Raw genomic sequence first — 25,951 nt, forward strand, 5'->3', positions numbered from 1 at the left:
GGTTCAATTTTGGTTTAGTTCTGGTTTAGACCTGGTTTAGTCCTGGTTCAGTCCTGGTTCAGTTCTGTTTTAGTCCTGGTTCAGTCTTGGGATCACTCCTGGTTTAGTCTTGGTTTAGTTCTGGTTCAGTTTTGGTTTAGCCCCGGTTTAACCCTGGTTTAGACCTGGTTTAGACCTGGTTTAGTCCTGGTTCAGTCCTTGTGTAGTCCTGGTTCAGTTTTGGTTTAGTTCTGGTTTAGACCTGGTTTAGTCCTGGTTCAGTTCTGTTTTAGTCCTAGTTCAGTCCTGAGATCACTCCTGGTTTAGTTCTGGTGTAGCCCTGGTTCATTTCTGGTTTAGTCCTGGTTCAGTCCTGGTTCAGTCCATATGCGGTGCAAAAGTACGTCATCTCTGTCAGTGTTTCTTCTGCTCAATAAATAACTCCTGTGAAGTGATGACGGATTTTTGACAGTAGTAGTCACAGTATCTGGTGCAGGACTCTGGTATGATGTAAGTTTCTGTGACGTTTACAAATGTTCATGTGCACTGAAACTTGATTTGAAAAAAATTGTGGATGAAATCGAAATCGCAACATCTGCCAGAAAAATCACAATTAAATTTTTTTCTTAAAATCGTCTTACTATCTTCAACCAAAGCCTGTCTATGTTTCTCACCATTACAAAATTCACCTTCACCAACTTTCGCAGATGTATTACCTTAGACTTGAGACTGAATGTTTTTAAATTTTGCATAATGGGATTTTCCAAACCATTAAATTCAGTTGGCAGTCACTTCAATAGTAATAGATGAAATTAATATTGTAGTTTGGCCTAAATCCACAACCATTCTCCCTATACCAATAAGTCTTATATAAAAGTACAGAAGTTGCTCCCTCATTGAGCTGTGTGAAACCTTGTGAGAGCGTACAGGAAGTGCTCTGCCTGTGCCCTTGTTTTGCTTTTGTGCATGTGCACCGTTCACTGACAAAACAGAAGCATGGAAAATCACACATTCAACAAGCTGCAAATTTTTGTAATCTGCTCAAGGTGACTGTGAGAATACTGACATGTTTTTTATCACCCCCCACAACTCGCCTTCTCTCGCTCGCCTCTACTTGTGAGGCTCATCCGTTAGCTGGCTGAAAGTGACACAATGAAGTCTTTGAGTGCGATTGGAGGGAGTGAGAACTGTCCAAAAGCACAAACTGGGCCTTTGACAGCGAGTGAGAGGAGCAGAAGAGGGACTGATCGACTTGACAGAAATGAGTGGGCCAGAGGAAGTGCTCAGGCCTCCGACTCAAGCTGCTCTTTGAAACTAAGATGTATTATGATGCAACGAATACATGCCTATCAAAGCTGTGATCGGGACCATGAGAATTTAACAAGTGTGTCAGACATAAAAGATTTGAGTGTTCAAGTCTGTGTAACGGGGGTCCACCTGGAGATGTTATCACTTTGTCAGAAACACAAACACAGTCCTCAGTTATATTTTTTATTGCAAGTTACATTTTGTAGAATAAATTGTACTAGCCAGAGAGTTGAAGAGAAGAGGCATGAAGCAGGAGAAGTTTATTCACCCTTTAATATACCAGTACGAGACATGATAGTATAGGTCCATTCTAGTCTAATACAGCACAGTCTGGCTATACTTCTGTTGTAGGGAGTATTACATCTCTGATAACATACGCCAGATAACAAGGACTGAGCTGGCAGTAACTTCGCTAGATAACAGAGAAATTGAACTTCCCCAACAATACATTCTTACAAGGAACAGGCTTGCTTTTCCACAGATCTGATCTGTATCTTGGCCTGGTGGAGTCAGCTGGTTCTTTCCATGGAGGTGGACAACTTAATTGAAATACCCAGGAATGTTCTAGGAGAAACAAGAACATCTTCTTGGAGACAAAAAGTTGATTTGTATACAGTTAAGATGGGCACAACGTGAATTATTCTTGATTTGTCTGTACTCTTTCATCAGCCGGTTTCACTTTGTGGAAACTGTCTGACCTCACAGCATTAGAATTCATTTGCTCGACGGTAGGTGGGTACTTTTTTTATTTAACCAATCGCTGCTATTTGGTCATGACGTATGTAATGTGCCAGAACACTCAGTGGTGTACAAGTAATTGCCGGCACAACAGTAAACAAAGCAGAGAGTGAACATCCTCAATCTCGAGAATCATTACAAACACAGAATGTATGTCTTCGTCTACATCCATCTCAACCGCTTTGTTTACTGTTCTGCTGTACCACAAAAGGGACCCAGACAGGCGCTTGAGTTTGACTTTGTGGCTTCACAGCTCTTCGCTGATTGGGCGGTGTAGTGTATTCTGAGCCCAACTGACCACTGCCCACTGTTTTAACTTATATAACACAGGTAAGACCCAAAGCTGTTACCTGTCTGTCCTGTTAATCTGATGAATATTTCAAAGTCTACTTCATCTGCCAGCATTTAGTGAGCTCCACTCCAGCCCTGGGGTCAGAAGTCTGTGGGGAGAAGGGAATCCCCACTGTGAGACCAGCCCTTTCGTGTCCGGATCAAACCAGAAACATGCCTTTGAAACCTGACAACCTCAATGCGTAGACCTCAGCTGCACTTAAGACAACTCCACCGGGCTTCACAACCAGGATTTCCCCCAAACTTTCTTCATAGTAGTAGTAGTAATGATCTGATGGTGGAGTAATTCATGGAAAGTCAATTGAATCATGCTTCAATCCAATCTGTCCGGTTATAAGTTATAGCCACAGTGATCGCAGGATTCAAAGTAGTGCATCAGAAATAAACATGAGCTTACTCTTGAACACAGTATCTCAGTTCAAATGCTCTTTCCATTGGGCCTTTCAGAACTCACAGCGTGTAAAAAGTATGAAATATCTTTTTCTGAGTACAGTTCCAAATAGATTCTTGGGATATCAAATCAATGTGTTTTTATTGAGCCCAAACACAGCAGCAGCAGTCACTTCACAGCTTATCTGGATCTTAATAGCAGCTCTGCAAAAATAATAATTCATATACGCTGACATTTACTGAAAACATTCAAAGTAAACTAAAAACATACAGTTGGAAAAAGGCCATTTGAGCATTTTGAGTGGTTTCTTGAGTCACTTTGGGGGAATGTGTGGAGGACTGGGGATGGTTAGCGAGGGGATGGGGGGGTGCAGAGTTTGAAGGCCTGAGGCTGTGTTCCACTCTGAATAGATGGAGATCATTTTCAGGGTGGCGTATGCATGCCTCACATACCAGGCCTATGACATGTTTGTGTGTGTGCGTATGGGCTGGCTCTCTGCGATCCAACCTCTGGGAACAATGACAGCTAAGAGACATATAGATGCACAAAGAGATGCTTCATGCGGATAAGTCACTTTCATCAAAGGAAACCATAAATTCCACTTAATTAAGTCATGTTCGAGCAGTCATGAGGCCACTTGTGGGAAAACACTGTTAAAAAGCAGCCAAAAATGTACTCAAGTATTTTAAAGTGCTGTTACTGGAAAATAATAGGACTCAAGTAGGGCAAATACAAAGTAGTCCAAATCATTACTCAGTTAAGTAGGCTTTTAAACTGAACACATATAGTTGGACATATGGTTTCTAATCCACTGACAATAATAAAGGATACATTTAGGTATTTTCAGAGGTTGGATGCAAAATTATAAATCAGTTCCTCTCAACATTTAAGCCTACAACTGCTCAAATAGCCTATAGGAGATATTTTGTCTAAAAGGTCTGTCTTATGTAGTCACACATTTTTGTCCCATGACTCTGGAAGCCGTCCATAACCAAGCTTAAAAGAAGTGACATTTGACCTCCGCTGAATCACACGAGGAATACTTCACATCCAAGATCCCAAAAATGTGGTGTGAGTGCGTGTGACTGTCCAGGCCATAGTGGGCAGCTCGTGGTCCTTCTGCTGTGAGAAAGCAGGGTCAGTGCCAATGCAAAGAGCTCCAGAGGTGAACCACTGTCTGTTATGTAACATACTTTCATACTGGAGACATGGTCCCAGCACTCACACAAGCCACAAAAAAGTCATATACAATGTTAAATATACAGTATTGTTCTGTTGTGTATGGAGCACTAAATAACCTAAATGTCATTTGGGACTTGTACCCTACACCATACTGACTGCACTTTTGTTTTTGCTTTTAATCATAAGAAAATCATCACTTTGACTTGAGCAGACCTCCAGCCCTCAGCCTCTGATTGGTCGAGAGGCGCAGGTCCCGCCCCTGGGCGGGGCTCCTGGTCGATTTCGAGGCGCGGTTGAAATACTCACTGCCGTCTCCCTGACATCCTTTAATTTGAGCCGAGCCGCCGTGGGGTCCGCACGTTCACTAAGGATCTGCCTCATTCTCCACACTAAACCGGGAGCCGCTGGGATTTTTTCACCTCCTGGCGTCTGCACCCATCCCAGAACTGGATTTTTAAAACTTGAAACTCTTTGAGGGGTTTTTGTTTTTAGATTTTGTTTTTAGTTGAGCACATCTAAAGGAAAAATGGGAGCCAGTATGTCCAGGGGTGATGTAGCTGTCGAGGGGAAAGCTGCGGCTGACCCAGCTGCTGCCAAAGCCAATGGCCAGGTGAGTTTTCCCGACCTGATGTGCCTCCAGAGCGGGCAGCACATGGCACCCGCCGCCCACCGCATGCATGCTGCATGATGGGGCCACCCAGAGGTGCCACCGCCGATCAGGCTGGTTTGAACTATTCCGGCAGCCACACTAGTTTTGGTTTTAGACACTCTTAGACTTTTTCACGTGTCATGAAAGTGTGAAACCAGTAAGTCTGACATGAGCCGCCGAGTAGCACGATGCCCACACGAGCCTCTTTTGTTAATTTGTGTCCCCGAAGGGGACAATCGACTCGTAAAACTCATTTAAGGACGACGTATTTTGATGGTGAAGGTTTTTTAGAGGAGGTTCTCTCTCATGAGTTGCATGTATTAAGTCATGCAGTCATTCTCACGTCGAACAAAAGATGCGGGGCAAACGGTGCAAAGGATGCAAATGTGCTCTGCTGGAGGCGCATTCGCAGTTGCACACAAAGCTCCAATCGGCGCCAGTCTAAACCAGATTAAGCCGAGCTCAGCGCAGTGTCTGTCTCCAGCTGAGACAAAGAGATGGACATTTTTAGGATGTGCCTATTGTTTTTTGGTGGATTTGTCATTAGGCTATGTGATGCTTATCACTTATATCCCGTATAGTTTAATTGGTCACCTTTTAATAAATCTCGCCAGTGTTAACCAAGTTGAGGCCGCTGTGTTGAAGGCTGTGGTCAGTTCAGATTGACCTTGGCTCTGCTGACACAGTATTGTGTCCAGACTGGTCCAGGCACAGCAGACAGCCAGAGGAGCTGCAGGAGCGAGGTTTCACGGGGATTCCTTTGTTCCCAACTTGGTTAGTGTGTTGACGCGCGGACGGTGCACTACTGCCCCCGTGTGTCCGACCAAAGAAGTGCGAACAGCTGTTGAATCGCTCTGCGAACCACTGTCTGGGCACACAGCCTGTTGTGCAAAGCATGGATTAAGCATAGTAACTGGGCTAATGCAGGCCGATCACACACTGGGCTTTCTCACTCTGTTTCTCACTGCGAATCACCAGCACTGACTCCCTTTAACTCAGGTTGATTTTGGTAGCTCTTGGGTTTGAACCAGTGACTAATGAAGTTTTTCTTCACAGGAAAATGGTCATGTGAAGACTAATGGAGACGTCTCTGCCAAACCAGACGGGGATGCTGCTGCTGCAGATGGTAACGGCAGTGCAGAGCCAGCCAAAGAGGGAGAGGCCGGCACCGGGGATGCCATCGAGCCTGCTCCAGCTGCCGAGGGCGAACCTGCCAAGGCTGAGGGTGAGCCTGTGAAGGAGAAGAAGAAGAAAAAGTTCTCCCTGAAGAACTCCTTCAAGTTCAAGGGCATCTCCCTGAAGAAAAGCAAGAAGGGCAGTGAGGAGGGCAAAGAGGAGGCCACCTCGCCCACAACTGAGGACAAGCCCGAGGAGAACGGCCATGCGGCCAAGGAAACCAAAGAGGAGACGCCAGCTGCAGCTGAGGCCAAGGAAGGAGAGGGAGCAGCAGCAGCAGCTGCTGAAGCTGCTCCAGAGGCTGAGGCCCAGCCTGCAGAGGAGGCCCCTCCCACAGAAGCAGCCCCTGCTCCCGAGGCCCCCGCTGAGGACACGACACCTGCAGCCTCTGAGCCCGAGGCCAAGGCAGAGTGACTGCACACTGCCAGCACCTGAACTCATTTTCCAAGATTAAAGTATATAAATATATATATGAGAGACTCGTGCCACGTCCTTAAAGTTCTAAACAAAATGACAAAAGAAGACAAGGATTTATCACGTTTGCTGATTCAACCACCAGTTCACTGCCTTTTATTAGTTCTTCGACAGGCGGAATTCACCGGGCCCTCTCATGACGAAAGTGTCTGCTTGTGTCGCCCCTCATGGTACACAGAGACTGGCGTGTGGCAAAGGTAATGGATTGGATGTGAAGCAAATCAGGAATACTGACTTATTTTCCCAATTCATGGAGAAGCATCCTTGAAACAGCGTGGCAACCCTATAACATTTTATTTTCTTTGTCATCTTTTGGGATCTTCTAAAAATGTCACTGTTACGGAGCGGGGCAGACCATCTCACTCGAAATGACTGTTATATGGACACATAAACCTTTCAAATGAGCATATTAATTTTTAGAATTCTACATTCCTATGTTTTACCCCAAAATTTCAAGTATTTTGTCATGTATAGAAAAGTGAAAAACAGAGGAGGGGAGTTGGAAAAGATCTGTCTTTTGTTTGTGCTTTTTTTTCTGGCTAAAACCACATCAAGCTTCTTGACTATTGCAGTGTTCACATTTCAGAGTTTATGATGCAGGGGTGGGGATTGTGTACAAAAATGTGAGCTTTTTATCTGCCAACTGTCTCTGTAAATATGTTTGGCCAATTATTTTGGTTCTCTTTATTTTGCTATCGTTTTAAGATGTTAATGGTTTTATTGTAACTTTTAATAAGGGTAATAAATGTTCGATCCCCTCTGACTGTCTCTGGTGACTCGTTGAACCTTAACTTATGTTTCATGCACACAACAGCAGGAACTAAAATCACCATTTATTCTCACACAAATTTCCATTAACAGTATTGGCACTAGGTTGGTGTCTAGACATGTTGATGATCTTATGTAATGGTTCAGCAGACCAATAAGTCATACTTGAGAAAAATTGCATCATCAAAATGAATATTACATAATTATTATAGTGATGGATGCCCAAATGAAGCTAATTAAATGAGTATTTAATGGGATCATAAGCACGAAGCCCATCAAATCCTGAAACTGATGTCACAGTTTGTGAAGTATTTAACACAATAATGCTTTATTAAAACTACGTCATGTGGCTGATTCTTTGACAAACATAAGCGATAAAATAAGAGAATTTTTTTGAACTCTGATAATTTCATGATGTTTGGCGCCATCTGGTGGTGTAAACAATTTGTTACACAAATAAAAAAGAATTCATGGGAAAATGACAGAATCCGTATATTTAAACTGCATCCTACATTTGTAATGATGAACTTTACTGTATACATAGGCTCACAGACCAAGTAAAATGTGTTAAATTAATTGTAAAATTATTGCAGACATATAGGCTATTAATACTAATAGCATATAATGGACATGTTCATACTTGGAATTGTGCGATTTATTCCATTGTGTAATTCTTTGCAAAATATTGGAAATTTCATAAATTCCCAGTGACGTTTGCTCACAAAATTCATAGGCAACCAGCGCCACCTTGTGGCCAAACACAAACCATACAAGTACATTCTTAGGAATTGCTTAACTGGTTTGACAAAACAAACAAATCTGAGCACGTATTTTACCAGTGCGTTATTAAATAAAATGTTTTCCCTCAAACACTCACACACTGTGAGTTGGCATGTATAGAAAATAAATATGTATAAATATGTGAATGAACTTTGTGAACATCTTATTTCTCATGTACTACAATTTATTTGAGCAGAATTTTTTGAGCATATTAGAATCTCCTTGTGACTCTAAGAAGAAGATTGCTGGATATTAAGAATCACCCCAAATCAGTCACAACCTTCTCTGTTAAATCCAGATTACACAGCCTTCTTTTAGGATACATTTATTTCTGCAATGTAATACAACTATTTCATGGTACAAACAGACATGTATCACATGTCTTCTTGTGGCTTTGCCCTGTTTGTTTAAAACTATTATATTTCCATCTTATCTATTTCCATCTGAGTAACAAAGAAAGTTCTGTACAATATAAACACAATATAAAAAAACATTTCAAGATACACTGGTAAACACCATGTATCTTCCACTGAGATAAAAGCGCAATCCCTGATTTCAAAATGGAGTCAGCAAGAATTGAGATAAAGATACGGTTCCCAGCAATTGTATTTTCCATAGAAAACTCTTGTGGGCAAATTGTTTCATCTTGTTCAACACAAGATCCAGCATTTTAGACTCTATGAGCTCTCAAGTCCTATAGTGTTGTGGTGGTGCACCCTTCCCTGATCTTCTCCTTCCTGTTTAGGCTCAGCTGGCTGTCTGTCAGTGTGGGGTCAGTCTTTCTGTACTGGGACCGTGGAGGGGCAAGGGTGGTCAGCTCGTGTTGCTCTGCGAACATTCTCCTCTGGTTATCATGGAAGCTCTTGAGGCGTTTGCTGATGCGTTTCCCGATCAAATAAAACATCTCGCAGATGCACATGAAGATACACACAGCACTGGACACAACCATGAACAACATAAAGATCTTCTTCTCCGTGGGCCGGCTGATGAAGCAATCTACGGTGTTTGGGCACGGGTCCAGGGCACATTTGGATAGTCTGAAAGATAAAGATGATAGGTAGAGTTGGGATGTGGTATACACAAACCAATGTAAATCACTGTAGTTTAATAATAATCACATATATAAGAAAAGGATAAAGGCAAGGGCAACACATATTTTATCACTCTCTCTGCACAACATAAAAAACAGTTTTTTGACAGTCAGTGGACTGATGTATAAAATGGCCTTCCTGAAAGAATCACATGAAAATTCTGTGTAAAATATTTTTTATAAATTTTAGAAGATAAAAAAGAAAACACAAAGTATCCCAACCCGTGACCTAAACATGTACACTCCAGCTTTACCTGGGTAGGTCATATCCGTGGTACATCCTATAGAGGATGTAGAGAAAGGACATGTCAAATCCAGCCTTGAAGATGAGGCTGAGCAGATAGGTCCACCACAGCCCTCCTCTCTTCTTCCCTGGGTTGGCGTAAAGGTGTGATCCCTGATGCTCAGCCACATACTTCATATCTTTTCCTTCTCTGAACTTGACGTGAGCGATGACCATGAGCGATGGGCACGTGACGAAGATTAGCTGCAGGGCCCACAGGCGGATGTGGGAGATGGGGAAGATGTGGTCATAGCACACGTTGGTGCATCCCGGCTAGAGCAGAAACAGAGATAAGAAATTCTAGTTTTACTGCAAACACTGTTTGACTGGAAGCATGGAAAAGTATCACCTTTTTTTTAATTTCTAATAAAAATAAAATTTCAGAAATACACATGAACACATGAATCTCTGTCATAAAATTAACATTATGGGAAAAACACAGGGAGCAGCCAGCAGCATGCATAGATGGACATGTGCTCAAACCAATACATCACTTTTGCCCAAAAGCTAATTTGCTACAAAAAAAAAAAAAGAGTATGCTGATGAAATTGACATTTTTCGTTAATTGCCTGAGTTTACGTCCTAAAATCTTCATAGGCCTGTAAGGTTGAATATGTCTGATACAGTGAAATCAGCTATGACCTAAAGACTCATCATGAATCATAGAGTCATCATTTGTGCACTCCTTCTTTTAGATTTATTATCTAAATATACAGTCAGTATAGAAAATCATCCCTCCGCCACTATCCAGCACTACCCCAGAATCATATGTAGTTTTAAGACATATGGTAATGACATGACAGGTAATGATATGTCTGTCCAGTTTCAGAATTAAATTTAAATTTGCGATCGTTGTCATAACGATTAACAATTAATAACAGAAAGCTGAAACTCATGAACACAGGTTAATGCTCCCATCTGAGATCTCTCTCTATATATATTCAGTATTTATAGAATGATTTACTTGTGTACAGATTTAACCTCCTCCTCTTACCTGTCTTGTGTTGCAGACGAAATCTCTGCTCTCGTCCCCCCACACCCTCTGAGCCGCCACCACGAACACCATCACCCTGAACACGAATACCATAGACAGCCATATCCTCCCGAAGGCTGTGGAGTATTTATTCACCCCACTGAGGATGTTCTCCAAACCCGACCAATTCATCCCTTCAGCTGCCTTGCCAGCCGGTGTATCAGCCTACACACCCTGAAAGAAAAAAGAGCAAACTTATAAAAGTCAGCTATGGCGCAGTTTTGGTATGTGTATGCCACTCCTTAATGTTTCTAACATGTCAACACACCAGTTCTTGCTCGGGCATGCTTGAATCATGAGCAATGGCCTGCCCTTAATCCATTTATAGAGAGAAAAAGATTGAGTTTTCTTGTGTTTGTAAAGCACATTGTCACAAACTGAAGCTAGAAAACTTCATTTAATGGTACATAACTTATTACTGGACTCTGAATTTTATCAGCCTGTGTGGTAATGAAAGTCCACGCTCCAGTAATGAGAACAAGGCAAATGCAGGCTGGAGGAGATATACCCATGTGATGCTCACAAGTGGAAAATGGATGTCTTTGTCAGCTGGCACTGAGAGATAAGGACATTAGTTTTTGTTGCCCCTAGCCTGGCATTCAAAACACAGCGTTTGCTTAGGATGGAGCTGTCAAGTTTGGTCTGTTTTTTTTTTTTTCAGAAACTACAGCATGTGGCCATACCGGCTTGTCAAAGCCTGATCTCGTCACGTCCCAGAAGCAAAGCAAGGCCAGAGACTACTGGGAATATCAAATACCACACTGTGACTACAGGACACTTCACCCATATTGCCTAGTATGAATGTGGTGTGTTGGGGGTGCTCAGAGGGGCCAGTGGCACAGATTGGTAGCCTCACTTCTGTCAGTCTGCCCCAGGGCAGCTGTGGCACACCACCAGGCTGTGGCGATCCTACAGTGAAAAAAGTAAAATCGGGGGGAATGCCCCCAGGAAAAAAAAAGTCAGCTCTCATGCCGTCCCCCCACGAAATGCCACCCCATGCGGCTGCCCTGTCAGCCCTTGCCTAGGACTGTCCCTGCCACCAGATGTAGAGTGAATGAATAATGCTCTATCCAAAAAAGCCCTATATGAATCCAATTCATTATTATTCCCATCCCGATTTCCCAATTATGTGTCACAGCAGACACTCGAAACACTTTGATCAGCCTTTGTCATGCTCTAAGAGAGTCACAGGTGAGTTCATCAAATCATAATGTGTGATCAGCAGACAACTTTATTTATCTCTTAAAGTTGACATAAAGATCCATGAGGTTTACATGAATAGTGAAAATACTGTTTCTTTAGATGTTAACACAAGTGGTAGCTTGATATGGTCCTTACTTTATTTGTCTTTTACCGTTTGTCAAATTTTTTTTTAAATAGTCAGGCTATGCAAATACTTTCCGTCAGCTTCCGCTTATACTGTATATCTGCTCAAATCAGTACGTTTAATTTGTTTCTTTGCTACTCATCTACATCTTATGCATCAATACCTGATTATTAATATGGAAATAACTGTGATCTAGTCAAAGTTGGCTAATGAATGCTTTAAAAAGTACTTATCAATTGTTTTTTCATTTTGCTTAACTATTCACGTCATTCCAATACAATGCAGGCACACTCAAGTACATGATCTGAAAGAACCTTAAGAATATGTTACAACACACCTATAACTATTATTTCTATTCAAGAAAGTCCACATGGCTATTGCAGAGCCATTCCTGGGCCTGTTTAGCCTGTGCCAGACGCCCCCCCAGTGTTTAGAAATATGACTCACATGTTTAGATTGGAGAAACTATTGACGAGCAAATGCCTACGGTACATCTTATTTTCTAGACTGTTGTTTCTATGCTAAAAGTATCCATCTCTCACAACAATTATATAAACGTGTGCTTTTAAAAACAACCATACTACATTTAGCTTTTACTAATGTCTTTATTTAGCTAATGACTAATGTCTATTGCATAAAACACACAGACTTTTCTTGATAGTCAAAAAAGTAAAAGTTGTTGCCTAATCTGTTGCCTAATTGGTCTAATCTGACTATACTATACAACATAAGCCTACTTTTATTTATTTTTTAAACAAAGGCTTATCAGTGAGTACTACAGCGCATATGCTGAGACCAAACATCTGGTAAGTTATAGCATATTGTTTTGATTGTACATTTTTTTGAATATATGATTTTAGCCTTACCTTTTGAAGAAACCTGGCTCCGGTAGTGATAGTTCTCTCTAAGTTAGAAGAAAAATAAAGACATTTTCATTCTTCAACTTTCAGCGTGTAGTTCTTTGCTCTTCCAGCTTCTTCTTGTCTCCTCCCTCAGGTTCAGAAATCCTGCCAAACCAGATTCATCAGCAGCAACGTCACACACACAATTGTCATCTACATGCCTCGTCTTGTAGCACACACTTCCCCCTCCCATGTAAAATAAAACCTTATGAATAGGTAAAGAGACTCTTGCTTTATCTTTCACGGTGTAAAACCATTTTACCCCTGACAACGGTTTGGGAAACCAGAAGAAAATTAGGAGAAAGAAGAGGAAGGAATGAGAGGCACGCCCTTGCTGTGGTCATTACACAGATGTTCCACTGGGTTTTCCTTTCTTTGCACTCAAGAAGATTTACTTTGAGAGAGTTGAACTTATACATGTCCTACAACAAAGCTCAAAGAAGCAAAATGTGAATGAAAACGGAGAAGCAGTATAGACTAGCTGTAAAACGGTCAGACAGGATTTTGTTGGTGCCACCAGTAACAAAAAGAATCCTAGTAAGAAACCACACCACACTGTTTAACAGTGACAGTAGACAGTGTTAGTGTTAAATAACTACTGTATCGGTGTTAACCACTGACACTACTACACCCATTAATGAAACTTTCATTAGCTGAGGCTTAGGCTATTGTCGTGAGTGTACAACAGATGGCAGCAAACACTTACACCATGGCCTTGTCTGTTCTGCTAAAATGTGGCCTAGCACACAAGCTGGGATCTTCATCATAAGCCCATACCTGGAAAAAAATATATGCCAAATAATTTTGGGGAAAAAACAAACATAAATAAACAGAAATTTTGTTTTACGCAACACCGAAAATACAATTAATGAATAAACCAACAGGGAGAGTTGAACATGTTCGGTAAGTCGTATAAATGAACAGTTCACGCGGTTTAATGTCAATATAGCCAAATGTGGATTATGTGTCAATACTATGGAAGAATGGTGAGACCTCCAACTGTAAGTCCTAAAATACATCCAGGGTCCAGACCACAGACTATTACCTGACTGCGGCTCAAAATCATGAAGAAAAAATACCGGAAGTTACGTTTGATTCACCAAAATAAAAGCTGATATCGAAAAGTCTTTTTAACTAATGACCGGAAGTGGTTGCTTCTGCCTGTGGCTCCGTGCGGCGCGTTTGACATTTTCAGCTCATCATGCATACCTTGCATGCTCTTCTTTACCACTAAACCGCATTTGTCGCTCACGGAATACTACACTCAGTAAGTAATTTTAAGATACATTTTTTACTGTATTACATTTACAGTAGTTCTTGTGTATGCTACACATGTGTTTAGTCACAACACACCGTGTGAAGTGGTGCGTTTATGGAGACCGGTGGATGCTTCAGTCTTAGCTGTATCATCACGAGCTGTTTTCCTCCTATACTGGATGTTGACCTGGTTTTATGACCTGGATCATGGATCTGCCTTATGTGGTCAAAGGGACAGTGGTTGTGATTTTATTTATGTTAAAGCCTATCCCTTTTAGTCCTTGTTACATCCCTCGTGAAAACGCCACCTGCGTGCATTTTATTACATATTTGAACCCCGTGAACCCAGTCGCTGCTAGCGTTAGCTTCAAGGTAGCATCTTGACACAGTGCAATGGCAGTTCTTGAAATAACCGCCGCAGACTGCTGTCCAGGCGGTGGCTCCAACACGATTAACCCAGTAGAGTCTGCGCCAAATGTCCAGTGTTACACATTTAGCTCAACCTACGTAAACCTATTTCACGGTGTTTGTAACGATATGTATGTAGGTTATGCGCTGTTGAAGTGACGCTACACTGACCTGCTTACAACAACAGTCTTATTACACATGATCTAATGTTACACTGCGTATCCACCATGTCAGCTTTTGACAATTACAGCGTCTCATTAAGAATAAATAGTGCATTCTTGTACAAATAGTATAATCTTGTATTTGTATTTATTTAACAGACAGGCAGGTTAGCAGCATCAAGCAGACCATAGAGTATAGAGAAGCATCATCATCATCAATGGTGTGTCTACAACTAGCAGCCGGCACATTTTCCCGTGTACGCTCAATGAACTATCTCCACAGCTCACATCACGGTGAGTACTGCCCCAAGGGCAGCTGTGGTCTACACTGCTCCTTCTGTCAGACACTTGTCATCTCTGATATTACAGGCTGCATATGTATGGCGTTTGTGAAGCTTGGAGGGGAGTTTTGCCAGGCACAGCACCTACTGCTCATTGTGGACAAGTGAACAAGAGAGCGAGATACCACTGCCACTGTTGTCGAGAGGTGCGTAATAATAAGTTGGATTGTTTATCAAGAGCTTAATTTGTAACAGAAACTAAACTATATATCTTACAGGCGTTTATTGACATCCTATTGGACCCTTATGAGGAAGATTCACCTTTCAATCTCTTGCTTGTTCTGTGGAGTAGAGAAGGCTTTCCTTTCATTCTGGGAGTGTCCTGTTCACTCTCTGCTCCAATCTTTACTAATCAGGAGAAATTAATATCCTGTCTTTGCCTTTTTTTGTTGACATTGACAGTTTTAAATCCAACCCCAAAGCCAGATTTTTGCTGTTGCCAAGTAATCTTTTTCACCTCAGTCGAATCTGAAATTCCCCTTTTTTCTATCAAATATTGTAAATTAAGTGCCCCTTTTTGTGAGTGAAAATATAGTATTACTGGCTGTGACAACCTTTAGAAAAGCACACAAGAGTTTATCTTTTTCTTGTCAAAATGAATCGACCAGCCCCAGTGGAGATTTCTTATGATTGCCTGAGATTTCTCATTACACACAACCCCACCAATCAACAACTGGGAAAGTTCATTGAAGTAAGATCAGTTAATAGCCTGATGTCTTTTTAACAAAACCTGTACGGTATTTTGACCAAAATTCCTAATTTTGTTTAGGATCTTAAAAACTTTGGTGTGAACACACTTGTCAGAGTGTGTACTGCTACCTATGATAAAGCGCCATTGGAACAGGAAGGCATACAAGTCGTTGTAAGTGTTAATGCACTGTATGTCAGCTTTGTATATTTTTATTTGTGATTAAAAACACTTTTTTTTGCAGGATTGGCCATTTGATGATGGCTCTGCCCCACCAGAGCAAGTGGTGGATGATTGGCTCCATCTGCTGCAGACCAAATTTAGAGAGGAGCCTGGATCCTGTGTGGCTGTCCACTGTGTAGCAGGGCTCGGACGGTATGTTTAACTGAACATAAATTTCAGTGACATTGTTTCTATGAAACATTAAACCATATGGTTTATCATTACTGAGTGTCTTCTCTTCCATATTGTAACCACTAGTGCTCCAGTTCTGGTGGCTTTGGCCTTAATTGAGTGTGGGATGGAATATGAGGATGCAGTGCACTTCATTAGACTGTAAGTATCTTCAAGTCTAACTTTTTTTTTTACTGTTCTTTAATGGTTTATGCTCAAGGTTCTTTTTTTTCCATCAGGAAGCGCCGTGGAGCTTTCAATGCGAAACAGCTCTTGTACCTGGAGAACTACAAGCCTAAACTGTGTTTGCGCTCCAAGGATGGTAATGGACAGAGCTGCTGCATACAGTAGGAACTATGATATATGCAGCACATGTGATGAAAGCTAAGTGTGTAGGATTTAAAAGAGTTCATAGTTTTAATTGGAAACATTTATGCAAGAAGCAAAAACAAAGTGTATACGTTATTATTATAATTATCCCCAATTGAAGAGAGTCCTTGTCCTCTTTTATTGAATATGTAGCATACAGTCACAAATAATTCACTGTGACACTGTAAACGATTCCTCGTTTTCTGATCTAAGTTTCAGAGGTTTCCTCGTACAGAGTAGTGCAATTGTATTCCTTAATTGCAACATTTTGTTATGCAGTCAAAAATCAGCACAATTCGTGTTATTGTATAAAGTGCATATGCCTATTGTATGCGGATGCACATGTGAAAACTGCTGTATTAAACTGTACTATGGTCCACATTTGTACCGTACCTACTCTATGTCCAAACCCAGTGCTTGGTCTGCTTGTTGAAATTATTGTGAATGTTTTACACTATCCAACATCACAACAGTAAAGGCCAACTCACTCACGTCGAATGTATTTAGAAAAGACTATCAGGGTTCCAGTACAGTGTCCGATTGGCTCATATGTCAACTGAACCATACATGTCCTCTTAATGGTAGATGTGCAAATTACTTCCTGCATAACTACTCTGCTATAATAGTAGGTAGACCTGTTTGTCTGCACTAAAGAAAACACAAATGTGGCCAAGATATGTACTTATAGAACAGTTTCTTCTATTTCTCTGCTTTTATCACCACCGCTACAATACAGGCTGTTGTATGCTCTGTGTCAACCTCTACCTATAGCTATCTTTGCTAGCTGCTACATGTGTGTAAGAAACTGTTGGTCTTTGTGGAGTCATGTTTATAGGTTGCATTTGAGACCCATATATTCTGTTTATACATATTTATTTATACCCACCGTCTTTCTTTGTGATATGGTGTCTGCTGGGGGAAATGCTCTTAGTGTCTTCTGATTAATAAAGTGTTTAGTAATGTAATTTTTCTATATTTCTTCATTATTATTATGAAAAGAGCACAAATAACTATGTTCAACAACGGGCTTTAGACAGGATATCTGTGTGCACCAGTATGTTGGTAGTTGCATCGGAGACACATATAGCTCTCATTCATTCACAACTACAGCCAGTAGGCCTATAGATAAATCAATGATTTTCACATGGATGTCTGGCGATGGCAGGAAGTCTAAATCCAGGTCAGCTCGCTTAGAAAATACACATTTGTTCAAATACACAAAAATCCATGCCATGTTCCGGTCCTGTCGACAGAAAAACTGCATGCGTGATGTAGGACTATAGTGGGCTCAGTTGCTGCAGCCCAGTGCGCCGCTGGACCCGGCCTCGTGTGACGGGATATTGCCTTGGGCGGTGATTGGAACTGGTTGGTGCGTGTGTGCGTGATCGTGCACAGTCTCCATGGCTTCATTTGTAAATCAGTAGTTGCTGGACTGCTGTGTTCAGGAGTTCGGGGATCAGGCCAAAATAGTTGCCGAACCACTCCCATAAAGGTCATTATAATCTCTCAGACACTATCCACCAACATATTTCTCTGATCCGTCACCTCAGAAATGAAAAGGAATGCGTTTTCCTAAACATGGATTTAAATTAAGCCCCGGCAGAGTCTCATGGAACCATAGACTGGATAGAACCGATGGCTGATTCACAGTTAATTAGTTATATCGACTGACTTTTTGAGTCTGACATCCATGTAGCTATAAGGATACTTGACTGTGATTTTAGTGAACAGTAGAGGGCGCCATTGCAGTGCCTTTATTTTATTGTCACTTAATTATTGTAAAAATATTAAAATGTTGTTTTACTTTTATTTATTTATTTATTATTATTATTTATTATTGCTGCGTGATCATCTATAGTCTATAAACGCCTGTGTGTTGAAGGATTCAGTCTAATTAAATGTCAAAAGCCTTGACGCAATAAGCATATTTTAAAAAGTTATTATTTGCAAATCTTGGGTGAAATTCCTGCTGCAATGATCACGGTTTAAGATCAAAATACTATCGATAAATTGAAGGTAAATCACTCAAGTGCACTTAAGGTAATCACCAGAAAGGGGAGCCCACGATTTAAACAACAAAATTGCCAGTTTTTATTCCCAATTGACTTTCAAGGCACACATTCTTTCAATTGCGAGTCTTAAATGGCGATGAAGATGGATGCGAGGAAGAGGAGGAGACCCTCGGCGACAAGAAGAGTTGTCTCGACGGATGACCCAGTTAACCCCGCGCCACACCGGAGAGACGCGCCATCAAAACTGAGACGAAATCAATGTATTTCCCGTGCGGCGGCAGCTGTTTCCAGAGGTTCTGTGTTTCCTTTCGGGGGTTTAGTGTAGAATACAATAGCACCTACGGAGAATGAGCGGCACACTGGGCTCGAGGAAGGAAGAGGGAGGGCTTGTGAGAGGAAAGTGTTGAGTAGACTTTTCTAAGCATCTGGATCTCGGTTTGGAAGAAGAAAGAGGGGTTGGACGTAAGGACATTTACCTCAAAGTTAAAGTAAATAGTGGAATTAGCTCAAACGAAAGAAGACGAAAGCAGAGGAAGACAGGAGGAAAGGAAAAGTTTAACATTGAACGCGGGCGCACAACTGGAGCATTAATGTTACCGGTGAGTGTGTTCATTGGTTTTACGCGCAGGGAATATGAATCTTCAGTCAGCACGCGGTAGCCTATTGTAGATTTGTTTAATCAACCGGATTTAAGTGGTGTCATATATAAGCTTCTGTAGCCAAATGTTTGATATGGCCACTTCCAGATTAAGTAAACTACTGTACTTTGTGCTTCTGATAAAGAGTGACTCACAAGGGCGAACGTGCACTTTCTTAAACCAGGACTGTGCTTCTGCTCTAAGATGAATGGTGATATGAAAGTGATTGTAGATTGGAGCTTGTATTACTGTAGGTCTTAGCTTCTTACAGTCTGTGATATAACCTGAACATAATTAAAAACCTTGCAGTAGACCCATGTAATCATTTACTGGTGAAATTCTTAGTTTATCTGTGTTTTTCTGTGTTATCTAAACAAAATGTCTTTTGACCCAGTAATTGTCTCAGCAACCACCTGTGGCTTCCTTCCTCCAGTGTCCAATTAAACAAATGAAAATCTTACATTCCCACTGTAATAAAATCATAATGACATAAATGCAAATCTTACTTCATGAGTTGAACGATATGAAAATGAATCAACCTGTTGTAAATTAAACATGCAAGTTTAAAAAAATTAGCTACATGGACTTTGCAGGGATAATCTTAAACTGTATACCGCACAGCAACTTTGTCCAATTCATCAGGTCCCCAAGAAATACGTAAACCATTTGTGTTCCAGTTCAGAGCCTTTCCTTCCTCTCCCTCAACCCAAAAACACTGCACCTCTTTGTGGCCGCTGTCAGATGGGGACAATGTACTAAAGAAGATATAAGGTTGTGTTTACTGCTATGGAAGAAAAAGCAGCCTATTCCGCAACCTTTGACCTCTGGGGTTTAACTCTCATCCCAAATACATTACATTTTTCTTATACGCTTTTAAGTTTTTCTGCTTTCTTGCAGCTTATCATTTCTTGCTTTAAAATTCAATGCAAAACAGACCGCAATATCATCTGCCAGGATCTGAGAAGCCAGCGAATATTTCCCTTGGTAGAAGTTGGCAATATTCTGACTGTCAAAGTAGTATCGGAGGAGATTGCTTTTTATATACCAGTGGCTTATGGAAATCTTTGTAGGTCTCGTGTTTTGGCGGTCACATGCAGTTCCTATAGAGACATTAGTGACAGATTTACGTGGATGTGTGTGTGTGTACGTGTTGGGAGGGAGGGGGGCACAAATCACTGTCAGCTGTCATGGTTTTAAGTAGTGCACACACAGCCCAAAAAGGCAACAGGAGCTGATGGAACAGTCATTTTGGACCCCTGGCGGTTGTTTGTTTGTGCGCATAAATTTGAGGATTAAAAGTCAGTGAAATTGGAATACATATTTGAAGGCTCATTTCAAAGAGAGTATTAAGAGTAGTAAGAGAGTTTGTCCGCTGATCCAAAGGCTAGCGGTGCGATTTCAGCTCCTACGGATAAATGCTGTTGTTGTGTCCTTGGGCAAGACACACTTCGCCCCCATGTGTCTGCGTACACTGGTGTGTGAATGTGTGTGTGTGTGAATGGGTGAGTGGTTCCTTGATGTAAAAGCACCGTGAGTGACTTGAAGATGGTGTAAAAGCGATTACAGCTGCGGATTACTGCACCTACATCTGCATATTATTGGTACTATATATCACCACCACTACCACTACTGGGGACCTGCAAGTCGTGACTTGGGCTCAAGTCAATATTTTTAGGACTTAAGACTTGACTTGATAAAATGCACTAAGACTTGGGACTCGACTTGGACTTGAAGGTCAGTGACTTGGGACTCGACTTGGACTTGAAGGTCAGTGACTTGGGACTTGACTTGGACTTGAGGCCTGTGACTTGAGAAGACTTGATGCTTGATGTTTTTAGAAAATACTTTTTTCTGTACAGTTGATAAATGCAGTGCTGAATTTGACAGGAATAATCTGGAACATGTCCCTCCGACTTCTTCGTTTGTTACTTTGGATGAAACTGAAGTACCGTGATACCCAAATGTACTACAGAAATATATACAGTACAATACATTAATATACAGTACAATACATTAATATACAGTACAATACATTAATATACAGTACAATACATTAATATACAGTACAATACATTAATATACAGTACAATACAGTAAAACAGAGGGAACTACATAGAACATGATCCTTCCATTTTAGTGCAGACTACATGAAGAAATAACTTATTTTAAATCTGAATTCTTTCTGTTCTCACCATAATGATTCACACTAAGATCTTGCCAAAACATTTAAAAAGGAAAAAAAATTCATTCCTACAACTCTTAAATAAATACTTATATATAAATATATCATGACTTTTTAAGTATAATTTAGTTTAAAATTCATATAAATTGCAAAAATCTAAGCTATATTTGGTACTTTGGTTTAAAGACTTGAAATGACTTGAAGCTCTAAGCAGCCGACTTGGACTTGACTTGGACTTATGGGCCAGTAACTCGAGACCTGACTTGGATTTGCCTGTCGTGGGACTTGACTCGGACTTGAGGTCAAAGACTTGAGACTTACTTGGGACTTGCAAAACAACAACTTAGTCCCACCTCTTCCACTACTACTACTGCTACTACTACAGTTATGCCTTTACTTCTGGTCCTACTACTACCTCTGATCTAAAGGTTTGCTGTTCAAATCTCATTCCCAACATGAGCTCAGCTGGTAGAGTAATTAGCTCCACATGGCCTTGCAGGTTGGTGGTTTGATTCCAGCTCCCTCAGGTGGATACTGTCTTGAGCAAGACACTTCCCCCTCCTCGCTTCCATTGTCTGTGTACACTGATGTATGAATTTTTGTGTGAATAGCGAGTGCATGGTACCTTGACATAAAGTACATTCACAATTTTTATTTATTTACTGCTGTATTATTACTACTACCACCACAACTACTACAGTACTGCTCCCCCATCTAATTCATCTGCTTTGCTGCAAGGCTGCTGTTGCTTAGACAGGCTTAGTTCATTTCTCCAGCGACTAGGTCAGGAATCGGAATACACTATATGGTTTGCAAGAGTCGAAAGTTGTAGACTGTGCACCGGCCAATCAGCGAAGAGCTGTGAAGCCATAACGTCAAACTCAAGCACCTGTCTGGGTCCCTTTTGTGGTACAGCACAACAGTAAACAAAGCGGTCGAAGCCATACTTTCTGTGTTGGCAATGATTCCTGAGATTGAGGATTTAAAACTGGAACAAAGAGAATGTTTGGTGAATTTTATCAAGGGGACAGACGTTATTGCCCTTCTTCCTATGGGATTTGGTGCACTACATACATCACGACCAAATAGCAGTGATTGGTTAAATAAAAAAGTACCCGCCTACTGTCGAGCGAACGATTCCTAATGCTGCGAGGTCAGACGGTTTACACAAAGTGAAACCATTACCACTATAATTGTTAAGCCTTTCACAATAATTACTATATTGACTTATCGTTTAATAAACTAGTATGTAAGCTGGAACAATATACTTTGGGGCTCAAAATGTATCATATGTGCATTTTCTTTGCAGAAGTGGGGAGAGTTTGGGTATTTTTGTTGTAATACGATAAGAGCTGTCGAGGGTTGAAAAACATTCTGCCTTTTAATGATACTATTTAAAAATGGTTTAGGATTAAAGCATTATCTTGCATTCTAGTTATTTTATCTGTGGTAGTTTTATCTGTAGTTTCGGCATTATTAGTGTTTATCTCAGTATCTCTGTAACAATATATCGTGCTTAAAAATTTGCTATCATGGTCAGCCCTATATTGTGAGCGCAAATGGTTCAAAACATTGTTGACAGTCTTTTTCAATAATTAGGCTATCCTGAGACCAATCCTTCACTGTTGAAAAGTTTATTTGCAGGTGTGGCTGGAGTAGCAGTGCGGTGGTAGCTCTTTTATTCTTAGAGCATGTGCAACACTTTTCTAAATTTGGTTCAACTATAAACGCGGGTGTTATTAAATCTCCCATTTCCCCCATGGCTGTTTTTATCCACATATTCAAATGCACATGTGAGAACGCCGAGTGAACCCAAAGTACACTCTAACGCCCTAACAACACATGTAAGGATTAATTGGAGTGGGTGCTGTAACAAACGAGGAGCTGGGACAGTGTATCGGAGTTGGAAAAACGCCATGGCCTCTCGCAGATGGCACTGACAGAAAATCATTGAGCTCCCAGGAGAACGTCTCACCTTGGACAGTCACTAGAGCAGCGAGAAAGACAATACATAATGAGACCTCGAAATGAAAAAATAAAATAATGGATAGATTGTGATATAATTTTAAGAAAAGGGAATATTTCTCTTTGGAAGATTATCTGGCAATACAGGATAGTGCCAAAGAAAGTTTACTAATTGCAGCCACAAGGGGTCAGGAATTAAATCTTTTTTTAAATTAGATTTATTTTATATATTAGATTGTAGTGGAGTAATAATAATAGCTTTGTAAACATGATTCAATTGGAGGAGATCATTTTTTACAGGGCAGGCGTACAGCATACTACAAATGGTACTTTTTAAAGTACTTAATATATGTTCTAATTACCATATGTCCAATTAATAACACATACAAGCTTTGTGAATAGTTTAAAAACTGCACACAATTTGTTCATTTACAGCTCTATCTAAAAAATGAGCCAAAATCAAATGGGGCATATCCTTCTCATTAGTATTGTCAGTCTTTTCTCTCCATACATTTGTCCTTGCACTAAGCAGCTGGTGACAGCAGCTGATGAGCCATACATTCCCCTACAGACCCCACTCTTGTACTCAACTCTCAGGTCTTGGAGTACAAGATGTGTACATTTAGGAAAGTAGAATGAGAGCAGATTGTTTGGTTTATGCAGTCATAGGCGCACAGATGAACTGTGTCTATCTATATAACATGACTGTTTTGTCTGCTGTGGGTGGATTGTACCGTCCTCTCGATTGGAATCACTTGGAAGGACATTTTGTTTATACAAATACTGAGAAGGCAGTTTAAGCTTATTCACACAGAGCACGTCTTGTAAACGTTGAAGTTTTACTGATAGCTTCAGCTTCAGTGTTTAACTATAGTAGTAGACGTGAAGTCAGCACCTTTTTGCAGTCACTGTACTGTGATAGAATTACTGAAAGATGTTCTACTCACTTTCTAGATTTTACCTCTACATACAACAAGGGCATGGGTTTATATTACTGGTATTACCAATAGTAATACTACCAATAATAATAATCAGAAGATATTTTGGCAATAGAACAGAAATAGGCTAATGTATTAAAATGTACGACCTGTGGTTTAAATAAAGTTTAGAATGTGAACATACGGTGAAACTATCTATACTAAATACAGTGCCTCTGCTCAATTTAATTTCTCTCCAGCGACTAGGTCAGGAATCGGAATACACTAGATGATTTACAAGAAGTGCGAGTTCTGGCATCAGGCAGTTAGCAAAGAGCCATACATTCTGTGTTCGCAACAATTCCTGAGATCATGGATTTAAAGCCGGAACAAAGAGAATGTTTGGTGAATTTTATCAAGGGGAAAGACATTATTTCCCTTCTTCCTACAGGATTTGGGAAAAGCTTAATATACCTGATGGTTTCTACAAAGTGAAACCGGCTGATGAATCAGGCTACCGAAATGTCACTTTTGTTTGGAAGAAACAGAAATATTGCCTCTTCAAAACAACATTCACAATATTATTTTTGTATTATTGATGATTTAATATATAGAGCCCACTTCTAATCAAGGATATTCTAAATGCATATGGAATCACAATTTATGGCTGCTGTAACCATTAGCCTAAGCTTGTTTATCTCACATTCAGAGTCTTGGGCCTGATTCCAGGACAGCGGTAGTCTAGTCCTGGAGGTGCCACTGTGCCTGTGTTGTTATTTCACAGTATTTCATTTAATTTATTTAGTGTCTTTCTATGTAAACCAAGAACAATTGCAGCCTTGTTTAATCGCACAACAATAGGCATGCTACAGTCTGCTGGTTTTCTTTTCTTTGCACATAGTATAATGGAGGAGTGTGTACATACACCACACATGTGACCTTGTGTGTTTGATAGTGGGACACTGCTGCAGCCACTGGACCTTCTCTGTCCTTTATGTTCTGTGTGTGTGTAACTGTGTTTGTGCGTCTAATCTCAGCCTCTAGCACTGCTTCTGTGGGACTCTGCCAATCTGTGCCTATATATATAACTCATCCAGTGGACACTCAGATCAATAAACACAAATGTAGAAATTGATAAGTATTTAAGTGTGTTGTGAAACTAAAGTAAGTGAAATGCTTTAAGTGTGGTCCAGTGAAGGTGTCTGGTCTGACCCTGTGTGACCTCAGCCCCAGTGCTGCACAACACTATGCTAAAAAAAAGTCCAGTCATGGGGTCACCCAGCTTGTTAAATACCTCACGAGTCTAGAGGACACATTCATTTGGTTGGTAATTGGCAAATACTGACTTTTGTACAATGACAGAAAGGACAGGATTCAGAATTTTGTAATGCTGATGTTTGTTTACATTTTTCACAAAGCTGTATTTGCCATAAAAGCTCCATAAAAGCGCCAGACAGGGCTGAACAATTTGGGAAAATGATCTAACTGTGATTTTTCTGACAAGCATTGCAATTGAGATAGAAAATTATTGGAGCACTCACTGGACGAATAAGGGATTACAATGTCTCATTTCAGAGTTTGTTCACATTTTGAATGTGTCCAGGAGAATTCACAAAAAGACTAAAATATTAACAGACAAAGATACAATATCAGAATCACATTTCTTGTTTGCACAGATCTGAACTACAGGGTTAGCAGTTTTTCATGCAGAGTGAGACATGATATTTTGTTGTTTGTGGAGGATCTGTATTTCAAAAATGCCAGCCTTTGCTTTTTTGCTATAGTTGCAGTTTGAAATAGCTATTTCGTTTTGATTGTCACTGCAGCTGTAGCCTTAGAGGACAGCATTTTAAAACTATGTGATGTTGATGGACCCGTGTTTTTATCCGAATCCATTCAAAGGCCCAGTCCAGCTCATCTCATGCAGATGACTCACTGTTTCCTCCAGGCCCCTAATGGTTTTGCAGTGTCACATAAAAACACAACGTATTAAAAGATAGGCTAAAAGCTCCATCCGAACTGGAGAGTGTCTGGCAGGATTTTATCAGTTATTATCAGCCGGATTGCATACTCTTCCTCTAGAACAGGCCTGCTTGTTTGTAAGGCGACTCCCTCTGCTCGTCCCTGTCCTCCTCTCTCACACTCTTCAGTCTATCTGCTCTGTCTGACGACCACATTTCACTCTGCCT

The 25,951-nt window shown here is 40.7% G+C and overlaps 4 protein-coding genes across 4 annotated transcripts in view; 3 read left to right on the top strand and 1 right to left on the bottom strand.

Annotated features, from left to right (window-relative positions):
- The first annotated feature begins 4,269 nt into the window (after positions 1-4,269).
- Positions 4,270-7,008, top strand: marcksl1a (MARCKS-like 1a). The gene is made up of 2 exons (XM_020919629.2): positions 4,270-4,559; positions 5,655-7,008. Exons 1-2 carry the CDS (start codon positions 4,476-4,478, stop codon positions 6,186-6,188), a joined length of 618 nt encoding a protein of 205 aa, XP_020775288.1. The 5' UTR covers positions 4,270-4,475; the 3' UTR covers positions 6,189-7,008.
- A 308-nt stretch (positions 7,009-7,316) lies between these two features.
- On the bottom strand, positions 7,317-12,707 carry gjb9a (gap junction protein beta 9a). The gene is made up of 4 exons (XM_020919346.2): positions 12,396-12,707; positions 10,164-10,376; positions 9,141-9,442; positions 7,317-8,833 (listed from the first exon to the last, which is right to left on the bottom strand). The coding sequence occupies exons 2-4, from the start codon at positions 10,332-10,334 to the stop codon at positions 8,491-8,493; spliced, it is 816 nt and encodes a 271-aa protein (XP_020775005.1). The 5' UTR covers positions 10,335-10,376; positions 12,396-12,707; the 3' UTR covers positions 7,317-8,490.
- An 866-nt stretch (positions 12,708-13,573) lies between these two features.
- LOC110155410 (protein tyrosine phosphatase type IVA 2-like) lies at positions 13,574-17,013 on the top strand. The gene is made up of 8 exons (XM_020919508.2): positions 13,574-13,698; positions 14,417-14,551; positions 14,627-14,744; positions 14,817-15,289; positions 15,368-15,460; positions 15,531-15,661; positions 15,767-15,841; positions 15,919-17,013. The coding sequence occupies exons 4-8, from the start codon at positions 15,194-15,196 to the stop codon at positions 16,028-16,030; spliced, it is 507 nt and encodes a 168-aa protein (XP_020775167.1). The 5' UTR covers positions 13,574-13,698; positions 14,417-14,551; positions 14,627-14,744; positions 14,817-15,193; the 3' UTR covers positions 16,031-17,013.
- Positions 17,014-18,323: 1,310 nt separating this feature from the next.
- Positions 18,324-25,951, top strand: part of LOC110155381 (apoptosis-stimulating of p53 protein 1-like) — a 44,689-nt gene continuing 37,061 nt past the window's right edge. Inside the window, exon 1 of the mRNA XM_055160692.1 lies at positions 18,324-18,659. Coding sequence (XP_055016667.1) covers positions 18,651-18,659 — 9 coding nt within the window. The 5' untranslated portion in view covers positions 18,324-18,650. The remainder of the gene's footprint in view (positions 18,660-25,951) is intronic.

Source organism: Boleophthalmus pectinirostris, unplaced genomic scaffold (genome assembly GCF_026225935.1).
Source record: "Boleophthalmus pectinirostris isolate CB_2022bp ecotype Guang Dong unplaced genomic scaffold, ASM2622593v1 HiC_scaffold_10, whole genome shotgun sequence".
NCBI lineage: Eukaryota > Metazoa > Chordata > Actinopteri > Gobiiformes > Gobiidae > Boleophthalmus > Boleophthalmus pectinirostris.

Coding starts and splice junctions, on each gene's coding strand:
- marcksl1a (XM_020919629.2), top strand. CDS start 4,476: ATGGGAGCCAGTATGTCCAGGGGTGATGTAGCTGTCGAGGGGAAAGCT. Junction 4,560..5,654: donor CTGCCAAAGCCAATGGCCAG/GTGAGTTTTCCC, acceptor TTTTCTTCACAG/GAAAATGGTCATGTGAAGAC.
- gjb9a (XM_020919346.2), bottom strand. CDS start 10,334: ATGAATTGGTCGGGTTTGGAGAACATCCTCAGTGGGGTGAATAAATAC. Junction 9,443..10,163: donor TCGTCTGCAACACAAGACAG/GTAAGAGGAGGA, acceptor TTTCTGCTCTAG/CCGGGATGCACCAACGTGTG. Junction 8,834..9,140: donor CACGGATATGACCTACCCAG/GTAAAGCTGGAG, acceptor TTTATCTTTCAG/ACTATCCAAATGTGCCCTGG.
- LOC110155410 (XM_020919508.2), top strand. CDS start 15,194: ATGAATCGACCAGCCCCAGTGGAGATTTCTTATGATTGCCTGAGATTT. Junction 15,662..15,766: donor TGTGTAGCAGGGCTCGGACG/GTATGTTTAACT, acceptor TGTAACCACTAG/TGCTCCAGTTCTGGTGGCTT. Junction 15,842..15,918: donor GCAGTGCACTTCATTAGACT/GTAAGTATCTTC, acceptor TTTTTCCATCAG/GAAGCGCCGTGGAGCTTTCA.